Source organism: Cervus elaphus, chromosome 9 (assembly GCF_910594005.1).
Source record: "Cervus elaphus chromosome 9, mCerEla1.1, whole genome shotgun sequence".
Lineage (NCBI taxonomy): Eukaryota > Metazoa > Chordata > Mammalia > Artiodactyla > Cervidae > Cervus > Cervus elaphus.
In genome coordinates, this window is record NC_057823.1 from 22369392 (window position 1) to 22382250 (window position 12859).

At 52.3% G+C, this 12859-nt stretch overlaps 1 protein-coding gene across 2 annotated transcripts; it reads right to left on the reverse strand.

Annotated features, from left to right (window-relative positions):
* Positions 1-237: 237 nt before the first annotated feature.
* Positions 238-11350, reverse strand: CREB3L3 (cAMP responsive element binding protein 3 like 3). Of its 2 annotated transcripts, none has more exons than XM_043911943.1 (10): positions 11198-11350; positions 10564-10692; positions 9803-10094; positions 8845-8957; positions 7234-7368; positions 6083-6189; positions 2780-2848; positions 1537-1621; positions 1246-1342; positions 238-1060 (listed from the first exon to the last, which is right to left on the reverse strand). In XM_043911943.1, the coding sequence occupies exons 1-10, from the start codon at positions 11222-11224 to the stop codon at positions 747-749; spliced, it is 1368 nt and encodes a 455-aa protein (XP_043767878.1). In that variant the 5' UTR covers positions 11225-11350; the 3' UTR covers positions 238-746. The 2 variants fall into 2 exon arrangements, with proteins under 2 accessions (XP_043767878.1, XP_043767877.1); XM_043911942.1 differs by having other exon boundaries at positions 7234-7371.
* Between the last annotated feature and the right edge of the window lie 1509 nt (positions 11351-12859).

Here is a 12859-nt window from a genome sequence, read left to right on the forward strand (position 1 = left end):
GGGGAGGGGCCAGAGCCGTCAGAACCTCGCGCTCCTGGCGCGCCCTGCCCTCCACCAGCCGCCGCTCTCCAAGGTCCTGAAGGCAACCCTGGCTGCTCTCGTCGCCGCTCCAGCCTTGGGTCCAGGGACTCCCCCATATCACTCCTCTATCTTTGGCTGGCCCAGTCCTTCCTTCTGTGGGTTAGGGAGCCCCAGACTCAAATTAGCCGCCACCCCACTCCACCTCCACGCCAGCCGTGTTCTGCCAAGATACTTTATTAAGGATCATGGCAGTCTAAAAAACGGAAAAGGAAAGGGTCATGGCAGCGCCGAAGTTTAGGGCTCATCCCGTGCTCTGGGGCCAGGGTCCCTGCAGACTTGGCTGCTTTCTCCTCCGTGTGTGCGAGGGGGCAGGGAGGAGTCCCCAGGGTCGGGGTAGGGGGGTAGTTATTGAGGCCTAGTGTATATCGATCTGTCTAGGTCGGGGATCAGTCTGTGTGTGTGTTCCTGTTTCCTCCCGCACCTGGGTCTGCATCTAGATTTCTCAGGCTTTGTGGCCTTATGGTCTGTGTCTGAGAATCAGTTTCGGTGTGTACCTGGGTCCCTGGGTCTGTAGCTGTGTATCTGTGCATCTCCATCCTGATACCTTCTCCAGGGTCTCTCTCTCACCTCGGATCCCCATGCCTGTCCCTGTCCACTACAGCACCTATTGAAGCACCCCTGAGTAGAGGGGCCGGGGTGGAGACGGGGGCAGGGACCCATGGTGCTCACAGCTCCCCCCCTGATGCCTCCAGCCCCACGCGGCCCGGGCTGACTGCTGGCTCAGGCGGGGCACAGTCCAGCAGGGTGGCCCGGTCCAGTTCCTTCACGGAGTTGCCCTGGACCAGAGTTGAGTTGTCCAGATCCTCTGTCGAGTTGTCCAGAGCACGTGTGTCCCGGGATTCCCATTCCCCAGGAGGGCTGCCTGGAGACCTTTCCTGAAGTGCGCCAGTGCTGGGCCCGGGTCCGGGGGCCTCGGAGCCTGGTGCAGCATCGGGAGCCACTCGGGATGCCGCGTCGTTGTGTAGAGTCCTGGAGAAAACTGAGCACGGGGTGGGGGAGGGCCATGAGGGATGGCCTGAGGGCCAGTTCCCTTCTTTCCTTAACCCCCAGCCTCAGGGAGCACTTGCAAGGGGGCCCCTTCCCCTCCCCCAGTGGGGACTGGGGAGCCAAGGGGAATGTGCCCCAGAGGGGTTTTGAAGGAAGAGCAAACCCAAGTCCACATACCTCGCACAGGTGCGAAGTCTCCGGGGCTCTCGGCTCGGTTGGAGGCGAAAGGGCTGATGGAGGGGAGGATGATGAGGGCGAAGGAGAAGAGCAGGACCTGGTGGAGATGTGGGTGGGGTCACCCCATCCCTCCCCAACCCCTGAGCATGCTTAAGCAGGAAACAGAGGCCCAGAAGACTAGATAGTGCTTGACCCAGCACTCAGGGCTCTGCTCCTATTCATGCTCCCCCACAGGCCCCTCTGCCAAGGTTGAGGACACCCCCCCACTCAGAGCTGGGGGTCAGGACTCACTGCTATGCAGGTGCCCGTCTGTGCCGATTTGCTGGTGGACTGGACCACAATGGCCTGGAGTTTCTTCAGCTGTTCCAAGAGAGACCTTAGCGGAAATGGGAAGCCTTGGCTGAGCCCTGCATGGCCTTGACCTGGCTCCCTGTCCATTTCTGGGATCTCCCAGCCTGGCTGAGGTCTGAGTCTTATCCACCCCTCAAGGCTCTACTGCTATTAAAAGTCCCAGAAGCTCCCTCAAAAAATCTCCACTGAATATCTCACCCACTTTTCTGACACCCAGCCTCCTCCATCCAGGTTGCAATCATCACTCACCTGGACACCAGCCCCTACCTCTGGTCCCCTCAAGCCTCTCATGCCCCCTCTAGGGTTCATGCTCCACACTTTTCAAATGTGATTCAACTCCCAGCCCTCCAAGTTCCCACCTCCCTTGGGGTAAAAGCCTGAGTCCTCACTGCTGCCCACAAGGCCCTGCATGACCTGCCTCATCCCCTCCCTCTCTCTTCTCCCCCGACAACTCTGCCCCTCACTCACACTGCTCCAGCCACACAGTCCCCTTATTGTTCCTCCTACACACAAGTATTCCTGCCCTAGGGCCTTTGCACTGGCTGTGCCCTCTGTACCAAGGACACTGTTCCTCCCCACAGGTCTTTTTGTAACTGCTTCTTTCTTATCTATTGGATCTCATCTCAAATGTCACCTTATTGACCTCCCTGCCTAAAATAGCCCCCTTCACTCTCTAGCCCCTTCCCCCCAGTTTATTTTTCTTCCTAGTGGCTATCGCTGTTTGAATGATCTTTTACACTGTTTTGTTTGTCTTAAGTATGCTTCTCACTAAAGTATGAGTCTTTTAAGTGGAGGGACTGTATCTGTTTTGCTCACTATTGAGGTATCAGTACCCAGAACTACTCCTGGCACTGAATAGATGCTGATAAAAACTGACTTAGTACATGTACCCCATAGATGGAATGACCTGCAGTTCTCCAGCACACCATACTTCTAGCCTTTGGCCATTCATATGCCATTTCTTCCACTAGCAGCACCTTCCCTCTACTGAACTCTTATACATCATTTTAGGGCCCAAGTCTAAATCCCCTCTTCTATGCAGCCTGCCCCCTCTCTGGGTAGAATCCTCACCTTCTGCTCTGCCCTGCCATCACACAGTCTGTCCCCCCTTGTCCACCTATCCTGCAAGAGACTCCAGGGTCAGCTTCCCCCTGTCCTCAGTCCTGATCACACCAAAACTCACAGGTTCTGCTTTTCGAGATGCAAGACCTTCCTCTGAAGCTCTTGATTCTGGGCGGTACAGGCTGACATCCTGCAAATGCAACATCACAGTGACATTCAGAATATGCCTGTCACCCCTACAGATCCCACGAGCTGCAACTGCTGAAGCCTGAGAACCTAGGGCCCAAGCTCTGCCACAAGAGAAGCCACCTCAGGAGTTCCCTAGTGGTCCAGTGGCTAGGACTTCACACACTCCCAATGCAAGGGGCCCTAGTTTGATCCCTGGTCGAGGAACTGGATCCCATATGCTGCAACTATGAACTCACACAGCCAAATAAATATTTTTAAAAAGAAGAAGAAAGAGAAGCCACTGCAATGAGAAGCCCACACATCACAACTAGAGAGTAGCCCCTGCTTCCTGCAACTAGATAAAGACCACGCACAGCAGGGAAGACTCAGCACAGCCAACATAAATAAATAAATTTATTTAAAAAAAACATTCAAATTGTGGCATGAGGATATGTTAGTATCCAAGGAAGAGAATAAATTCCCCCACTAAAAGGCCCTCCTAAATAACTCATGGGATAAAGAAGAATCCGCAGTGTAAAGTAGGGAAGACCTAGGAAGCAAGTAATGACAACATACAAATCAAGATGTGCGAGATGCAGCTAAAGAAGTGCTGAGAGGAAAATGGAAAACCTTCTTACAGTTTAAGCAGCTAAACATGTGCTGTGTGTGCTGTGCTTAGTCGTGTGTGCTCAGTCCTGTCTGACTCTTTGCGACCCCACGGACTGTAGCCCGCCAGGCTCCTCTGTCCATGGGGATGCTCCAGGCAAGAATAGTGGAGTGGGTTGCCATGCCCTCCTCCAGGAGATCTTCCCCACCCAGGGATCAAACCAGGTCTCCTGCATTGCAGGCAGATTCTTTATAGTCTGAGCCACCGGGGAAGCCTGCAGCTGAACATACATGTTTAAAAATCAGCAAAAGAACAACAGAATAAACTCACTAAAAAAAAAAAATGAAATACACGATAAAGCTAAGAGCAGAAATAAAGGAACTAGTACACAAAAACACAATTGAGTGGGAGGAAAAGTCAGAAATTCATTCTTTGAAAACAATAACTAAAACAGACAAAGTTCTGGCAAGATTGCTCAAGATAAAAAACAAGGGAAGGTACAAATACACAACATGAGTTATTACAAAGGTCCCAACTATAAGTCATTCAAAGCTTAAAAAAATAATGGGAGAGAACTATGAACTATCTTATGTCAATAAATTTGAAATGGACAACTTTCCAGAAGGATGACACATCCCAAAATTGACTAGGGAAGAAATAGAAAATGCAGGTAGGCCTGTAACATTTACTAAAATCACTTTTGGTTTAAAAAGTGAGTGAACTAAGTTTTTATGTTTCCTACCCTGATGCTGGGAAAGATGGAGGGAAGGAGGAGAAGCGGATGACAAAGGATGAGATGGTTGGATGGCATCACTGACTAAATGGACATGAGTTTGAGCAAGCTCCAGGAGGAGGTGAAGGACAGGGAAACCTGGCATGCTACAGACCATGGGGTTACAAACAGTCAGACATGACTGAGCGACTGAACAACACCTTAAAGAATAACGAGGACCCTGTCAGCATCCTGCATGAGTTTAGAGAGGTAATTGGACGGGATTAGAGTGCACAGACATTAGAAGAAATTGAGACAGTGACAGACTTTATTTTCTGGGGCTCCAAAATCACTGCAGATGGTGACTGCAGCCATGAAATTAAAAGATGCTTACTCCTTGGAAGAAAAGTTATGACCAACCTAGACAGCATATTAAAAATCAGAGAAATTATTTTGCCAACAAAGGCTCCGTCTAGTCTAAGCTACAGTTTTTCCAGTAGTCATGTATGGATGTGAGAGTTGGATTATAAAGAAAGCTGAGTGCCAAAGAATTGATGCTTTTGAACTGTGGTGTTGGAGAAGGCTCTTGAGAGTCCCCTGGACTGCAAGGAGATCAAACCGATCAATCTTAAAGGAAATCAGTCCTGAAGATTCATTGGAAAGATGATCCTGAAGCTGAAACTCCAATACTTTGGCCACCTGATGTGAAGAACTGACTCATTGGAAAAGACCCTGATGCTGGGAAAGATCGAAGGCAGGAAGAGAAGGGGATGACGAGGATGAGACGGTTGGATCGCATCACCGACTCGATGGACATGAGTTTGAGCAAGCTCCAGGAGTTGGTGATGGACAGGAAAGTCTGGCGTGCTGCAGTCCGTGGGGTCACAAAGAGTTGGACACAACTGAGCGACTGAACTGAACTGAGAGTGCACAGTTCTTAAGTTGAGGAAGTTCCTCCTTCCTTCCACTCCTGGAAGGAAGCCATGACAGCTCTGAGGACCAGAAAGGCTCAGACAAGGGAAGTAAATGCCCCACCTACAGGCAAAGAGCCAGGACATAACCTCCTTTCTTGGCATAACATCATCTAGGGCAGCGGTCCCCAACCTTTTTGGCACCTGGGACCAGTTTCAAGGAAGACAGTTCTTCCATGAATCCGGGGTGTGGAGGGGATAGTCTTAGGATGATTCAAGCACATTACATTTAGTTTTCACTTTATTTCTATTTTCTGGAAATCTCAGAAATTCCGCCTTGACTTTAGCGTTAGGGTCTGTGCTTCCAGGAGAATCTAGTGCCACTGCTGATCTGACAGGAGGTGTGGCTAAGGCGGTAATATAAGGTGGGGAGCGACTGTAAACACCATTGCTCGCTTGCCTGCTGCTCACCTCCTGCTGTGCGGCCTGGTTCCTGACAGGCCATGGATGGGTACCAGTCCGTGGCCCAAGAATTGGGGGCCCTGTTCTAGGGGTTTAAGGGGCCTCAAAATTGAGCCCTGTACCACCTCTAGGCATTTTTCTATCCTTGCAATTCACATACAAAATGGTCGCTCCCATGGGGCACAGTGGTAAAGAATCCACCTGCCAACGCAGGAGACTCAGAAGACATGGGTTTGATCCCTGGGTTGGGAAGATCCCCTGGAGAAGGAAATGGCTACCCAGTCCAGTATTCTTGCCTGGAGAATTGCATGGACAGAGGAGCTTGGCAGGTTGCACGTCATGCAGAGTCAAACACGCGCGCGTGCACACACACACACGTGCGCGCACACACACACACACACGCGCGCACACACACACGCACATGCACACACACACGGGCACACACACGCGCACACACACGCACACACACGCAGACTGTGACCTTTACTCTACCGCATGCCTCTCTCAGGCCTCAGTCCCCACCCCCACCCCCTCGAGTGTGGGGTCCTGGGTCCCCAGCCTTACCGAGTCTCCAGGCCATCAATGTATTCCTTCTTCTTTTTCCGGCTTTCTTGAGCTGACTGTTTGTTTCGGATTTTCCGGCGGATCTTTTTCAGCACTCGCTCCTCGTACTGCAGAGTGACATGGGGAGGAGACTGAGTCAGTCTGAAGGGTCCACCCTCTGGTCCAGACCCCACAATTTTACCCCCAGTATCCTCCCAAGGGAGCCAGACTCAGGGACTTGAGGGCAGACCCCTCATGGCTTGAAGGCCAGATTTTTTGTCCTCAAATTTCTGCAGTCTCTAGTGGTGGTGGGGGCGGGGGGTGGGGAATGGGGATAGTCCTGGTTTCCTGATGATCTTCCCTGCTCCCAATCCCAGTTCCATTATTAACAACTAGATTTTGTGCACTGGTGCAATCGCGCCACCGTCTGGCCATGTGTGGGATTGGCGCCTTTTCCCAAGGCAGTTATCACTAAGAGAAGTCTTCAAATTGGGAAAGGCAAACTCAGGTATTGATGCTGAGTGAACACGCTGAGTGGAGGTCGCAGCCAGCTAGAAAGCCCCCAGTGTGTTGGCTTTGAGGATGAATTTTCTGGCTCTGGTGACAGACACATCCTAACATTCTAGTTGTGTGTGCTGTGCTTAGGCACTCAGTCATGTCCGACTCTTTGCGAACCCACCGACTGTAACCCGCCAGATTCCTCCGTCCATGGGAATTCTCCAGGCAAGAATACTGGAGTGGGTTGCCATGCCCTCCTGCAGGGGATCTTCCCAACACAGGGATCGAACCTAGGTCTCCAGCATTTCAGGCGGATTCTTTATCGTCTGAGCCACCAGTTAGGGAGACCTAAAGGTGAGACTCAGGCTTCCCAGGTGGTGCAGAAGTAAAGAATCCACCTGCCAATGCAGGAAATGGCAAGAGACATGAGTTCGACCCCTGGGTTGGGAAGATCCCCTGGAGTATGGAGTGGCAACCCACTCCAATGTTCTTGCCTGAAGAATGAACGCTGTGGACAAAGGAACCTGGTGGGCTACCATCCATAGGGTGGCAAAGAGTTGGACACGACTGAGCGCGTGTGCACACACACACACATGCACACGAAGGTGAGACTCATGGGCATGTTGCTGCAGGAAATGGGGTGAGGCCCAGGGCCAGGGGTCCCACTGACCCACCTTGGTAAGGGGCAGCTGAGTGGGCAGAGTGATGCCTTCTTTGGCCAGTAGCTTCTTCTCATCCTCCGTCAGCACCAGCTCCTGGCAGTGCCCAGTCCCAGGTTGCAACAGGTGGGGGGCTGCCAGCTGATGTTGCTGCTGTGGGGAAACCAGGAGAACTGCTTTGGGGGCAGAGACAGTGACTGCCTCTGGGAAGTAAAAGGCATCAAGAAACAATTGATCCAGTTGCTATAGGGTCCACGCCGGCACTAGGGCTCCAAAGAACCAGCCCACAGCCCTCTGACGCAGCCATTCCATTTCCAGGAATTCATCTCACAGATACAAGTGTGGTTTTTTTGTTTGTTTGTTTCACAAATAGTCATTTGACAGTTATGTGTTTAGCACCTACTACAGGCCACACACTGCTCTGGGCTCTGAACATTCCTTGCAGCTCTTGTCTGCAACAGCAAATGGAAAATCCAACAAACAGGGTATAGGATAAGTGAGCCTCCGGGTAAAGAGGGTGCGAGGTGGTTCTCCCCATGTACCTGTTTGTACCTTTGGAACTTGGACTGTGTGCATGCATTTGACTATTCAAAAAATTTTCAAGCTAAATTTAAATCACGAAATAGAAACACTGAAAATGAAAGAACTGTGTCATCAGACAGCCAAGTCCTAGGGATGTCACACCATGGCTCAGGAGTAAAGGTAGAGATTGGGGCAGTCTGCTATCTATCAGATCAAACTCCAGTCCCTGGAATTCCAGGCCATTGATCAGTCCAACCATTTTCTCTTCAGGGCTCAAGCCTCAGTGTGTTCATCTGCAATGTGGGAATAAGGCCTCCCACTTCCAAAAGTTGTTCACACACAGAACAATGATATTAAACTTGTTATTTTTACAAAATCCAGTTAGCATTTCCAAAGCGGTCATTTGTCTTTCCTATCCTTCAAGATCTGCTGAAGTCCTGTCTCCTCCAGGAAGCTTTCCTGGGCCTGCAATGCGCCTCTAGCCTCTCTCCCTTATGGATACACTTCCCTAAGCAGTCATTGTCCCCTCTTGACCATGAGGTCCCCATAGACTGGGCACACAGCTGACGCTCACCGCAGGTCTCTCAAGTCTAGAGGGGTGTTCTGGTCTTTTTTAGAGGTTGTCAGGACAACTTTAGGCATCAGGAGTTCAAATCCTGACTTGGCCACTTGCTTGTTGTGTGACTTTGGGTCTGTGGCTTAGCCTGTCTGGGGACTGGTTTTCTCATCTGTGAAAGGGAGCAGGGCACTAATTGGGTTCTCAGGCCGGGTTTGCCCATAGCGGAAGCTCCAGGCAAGATAAGACAGCCCAAGGTAAGCATACAGTGGGCACAATAGACCCAATAGGTCAGCTCAGGAATTGAGCCTGAAGCAGCTGTGTGATTTAAGGCAAATTACTAAACCTCTCTGTGCCCATTTCCTCACATGTGAAATTAAGATAATAGCCTCAATTTTCAGGGTTGCTTTGAATTAAAAGACCTGGAACCAATACCAACCCCTGTCTGTGACTGTCTTCCAGTTTTCAAAATGGGTGTATTGGGGCCCCATGAGCTCCAGTGCCCCTCCCAGTTCTGATGCTCCAGGGGGCAGGTGGGGGCTGCTCACCAGGTCCCCGCTGCTGCTGGAGAGGAGGAGGTCCTTGACTGTGAGGTTGTAGCATGAGGGTGAGTCAGCCAGGTCAGTCTGCTCCTCGGCATAGACGCCTGGGCTCCACATTTCTAACAGGGCACATGGGGATGGAGACAGGGGTGGGGGTCAGGCAGGGGGCCTCGAGCTCCCAGGTCCTACCTGCCTCCTCCAGCAAAGCCCCCAGCATCGACCCTAATGTGCTAGGCATTTGTTCCTTGGCTTGGGACCCCAAGACCAGGTGCCTCAATCTCCCCTCTGCCATAAGATGGGGACCCCAGTTCATCAGGACGTTGTTAGAGACCCATGGCCAGCCCAAGAGGGAGTGGCTGTTATCACTCAGGATTAGGGGCTGAATCTGCAGCAGGCTGGGCCTTATCTCCTCCTGGGGGCAGGGACCAGTTCTGATTCACCCGAAGTTCCCTCCCACCAGCTACCTGGCACCCCATAGGTGACCTGCTCTGGAGAGCACAGTCTTCCGAGTCAGATGGCCCTTGCTTCTAATCCCAACTGGGTGGAGCTGTGTGACCTTGGGTAAGGGAGTAAACCTCTCTGAGCCTCAGTTTCTCAAGTTTCCAATGGGACTAGTAAACACTCCCACCCCATCGCGGGGCTCAAAAGACAAAGGATGCCCTCTTGGTGGAATCTTCTGCATCAGGCCTTTCCCCAGGTCCGGGGGAGCACCCCAAGGCCTGGGATCCCACGATCTCATACACTTTCATTGAGTCTCCTATGAACCAGACATGGAAGGTATAAAAACTGAGGTTGCCAGCGCAATGCTTGAGGCAGATTGCATCCCAGCTCTGTGGCTCTGACTCATCTCTTAACCAACCAGAAAATGGGTCCATGACAGCACCCCAGTACCCATCTCAAAGGGTGGATTTGTGCGTTCAGTGCCCAGAACAAGGAGAGGGTAGTTGGCTGACACAGGACTCACCCAGGTCTATAGCCACAGAAGTCTCAAGCCTTTGGGCCACTGGCCCGAGGTGCCTGGCAGGGCAGGTGGGGCCAGGATGGTAAGAGGGGCAGGGCCCCTCACCAGACTTCACACTATGGCAGCCGGCAGGCGCGGCAGGCACCTCACCGCGTGGAGGCGTGTCCTGGGGGTCAGAGGGCAGATCTTCTGAGATGCCACTGTCACTGGCCGCGGGGGACCAGGTTGGGGAATCTGAATCTCCAGAACCCAGGATGGAGTTGAGGAAGTCATCAGAGTCCGCGCCTGGCAGGACCTGTTGGGACAGAGAGCACCGGTGGGAATTAGGAGGTCTATGCTTTGCTTCGCATTGCTGTGTGTCTCTGGGCAAGTCGCTGACCCTCTCTGGGCCTCACGCGTCCTTTCTGTAGTAAGGAAAGAGCTAATGTTCCTTGCCCACTGGCGTTGCTGGAGCCTGAACACAATCGTGTAGCTCGGGAACAACATCAAACTGTGTCGAGCGAGGAACAAGCCCCAAGTTTAAGTCTGGAGCCAACTTCAAATTGCTGTGTGACCCAGGACAAATTACCACCCCTCTCTGGGCCTTGCTTTCCACACCTTTAAGAAGGAGGCGATGTCATCTGGCCCTTAGGGTCGCTGAGAGGTCTTATACAACAATGTGCTTTGCTAAAATCACACATGTGCATGGTAAAGGCACAAAGCTGAGTGGAGTCCTGGCTCTGACCTGAGGGGGTGGGGGTGGGGGTGACGAATTGGGTTATCACCTGGTCCTCCCCACGGCCCCAGTCTTCTCCAAGCTCTAGGTGTCTCAGAACGCCATCCTGCCGGTCAAACAGTAGATCCAGGAGCTCCAGGCTGTCGATAGGGCCCATGGGACTGGTGGAGGAAGCCATCTGGGGCGAGGAGGGGACACCTGTGAGGGTCATGCAGCCCCTCTCCTGCCCACCGCCCATCTGCCACCACCCGAGGTACCTTCCCCTCTGCTTCAGTCCCTGCTGCAGGCCCCAGGTCGGCCTGCCCCTCTTGCCTGCTGAGTCTCAATCTCCAGATCTCTGTTGTGGGGACAACCCAGAAACTCCCTGGGCCTAGCAGCCAATTTCTTTAAAAAGCTCTAGATAGCTGCTCCCGTGGGGATAGTCAGCGGATGACGCTAGCCCCCTCTTGCATTCCCATCCTGTCCGAATCCCCCCTCACACCCTTTTCTGGAAGGCAGGGAGGCCCAGAATAAAGTCCAGCAGCAGCCCGGAATAGAGGCACAATCTTAGTCGTTGTATTCTCCCTCTGGGTCTCAGTCTTCCCATCTGTACAATGGGGTGTGAGGTGCCTGCCAATTCTGGGAGTTTGGGGAGAGTTCCCGGCATAAATCGTCCCTCCCCTGGGGACCCCTGCAGGTCTCACCTTTCCGATGGCTAAATCCCCATCCATGAGCCCCGCTAGCTCCTTCTCCAGACCTCCTGCGTCTGCCTCGAGCCGGAGGTTCAGCCCGCCATCAGGTCTCCCGGGCTCAGCTGCGTCTTCTCTGTGGTTATCACCACTCCCCAAAAGATGCTGAAATAGTCCCCGGGCGCTCCCAGCCCACCCCAAGGTGCTGACTGGGCAACAGGCAAGACGGACAGAGTTAAGGGCCAATGACAGCGGGGCAGGCTAGGGGGCGGGGCGGGAAGACCGTTATCTCATGTTTTGTGCTTTTCCAGTCAATGGGCAAAGGCCAAAGTCTGGGGTGCTGCGACTCCAGCATGACTTTTCCCCTACTTTCGGGGACTGTTTCTTTTCCTAGTCCCCGGATGTCGGCTCCAAGAAAGCCCAGGGCCCTTAGCCGGGTCCCGTCCACTCCCAGAACAAAACAGAACCCAAAAGACTAGCCCAAACCCTTGGGGGCGCCCTTCCTTCAGCCAGGAGTTCCCTTCCTTCATCAGAGCTGGCAACCCTCAAAGCCCCCTTCCCCCAGGCAAGGTCTCTCCGGCCAAACCAGAGCAATCAATTCCTTCTAGAACCTTCTGCGGCTGCTGCTAAGTCGCTTCAGTCGTGTCCGACAGCGTTCACTTATTCTCAATAGATATTTATTGCAAGCCAAACTGATTCCTGCTTCAGGGCCTTTGGACTTGGCTGTTCACTCTGCCTGGAAGGCATATCTGTTCAACCCAACTCTCTCACTGTGTTCACACATTCCTGAATGTTTGCTATTTGTGGAACCCAGCCCAGACAACGGAGAAGCCCCCTGCCACACACACACAACCAGAGAGGAGCTCCCCACCCCTTACCTCTTGATCACATCACTGTTTTCAAGGAACTCACTATTGGAAATTTTCTTGTTTACTCACCTATATTCTTCTCTCATTGCTCCCCTGCCCTTTCATGTGAGCACCATCAGGGAGAGAATAGAGGCTCTTTTGCTCTCAGCTGGGTCCCTAGTGTCTTAAAGATGCCCAGCACACAGGAGGCACTCCATCAAGTCTTACTCATCTGGCAACTCCTATGGCAGTGGACAAGCTAGATCATAAAAGCACAAACACAGCAATAGCTGACAAAGGGGTGGATGCTACCAAGAAGCTAGATGTAATCGTGTACACAGCAACACAGGGCTGGCAAAGACTTTATTTTTATTTTTTTAATGCTTTTTAAAAAAATTAGTGTGCTTTCTTTGAACTGCATGCCATGAATTTTTTTTTGAGGGGTAGGGGGTGCATTTCATGTGGGATCTTATTCCCTGACCCGGGATCGAACTTGGATCCCCTGCATTGGAAGAAGGATTCTTAACCACTGGACCACCAGGAAAGTTCCAGGATTCTTTCAGAAGGTGACATTTAAGTACGGTCCTAAATGATGAGCAAGAGCCCAGTCACTGGAAGATCTAGTGAAAGCCTGTTTCAGGTCAAGGAACAGCTCATACAAAGGTCCTGGGGCAGGACTGTACCTGGTGTGTTGGAGGAACAGCAAGGAGGCCCATGTGTCTGGAGAACAGTGAGTGAAGGGTGAGAGGAAGGAAAGGAGGACATGGAGGGAACAGGGCAGGTCATGCGGAGTCTTGTGGGCTGTGGCAAGAAGTTTAAGTTAGTCGCA

Bases quoted from the DNA above. Each gene is read 5' to 3' on its own strand.
- CREB3L3 (XM_043911942.1), bottom strand. From the start codon at position 11,224: ATGGATGGGGATTTAGCCATCGGAAAG. The intron at 10,693-11,197 runs GTGAGACCTGCA...TCCTCGCCCCAG, and splicing joins GGGATTTAGCCATCGGAAAG to ATGGCTTCCTCCACCAGTCC. The intron at 7,372-8,844 runs GTGAGCAGCCCC...GTTTCCCCACAG, and splicing joins CCAGCAGCAGCGGGGACCTG to CAGCAACATCAGCTGGCAGC.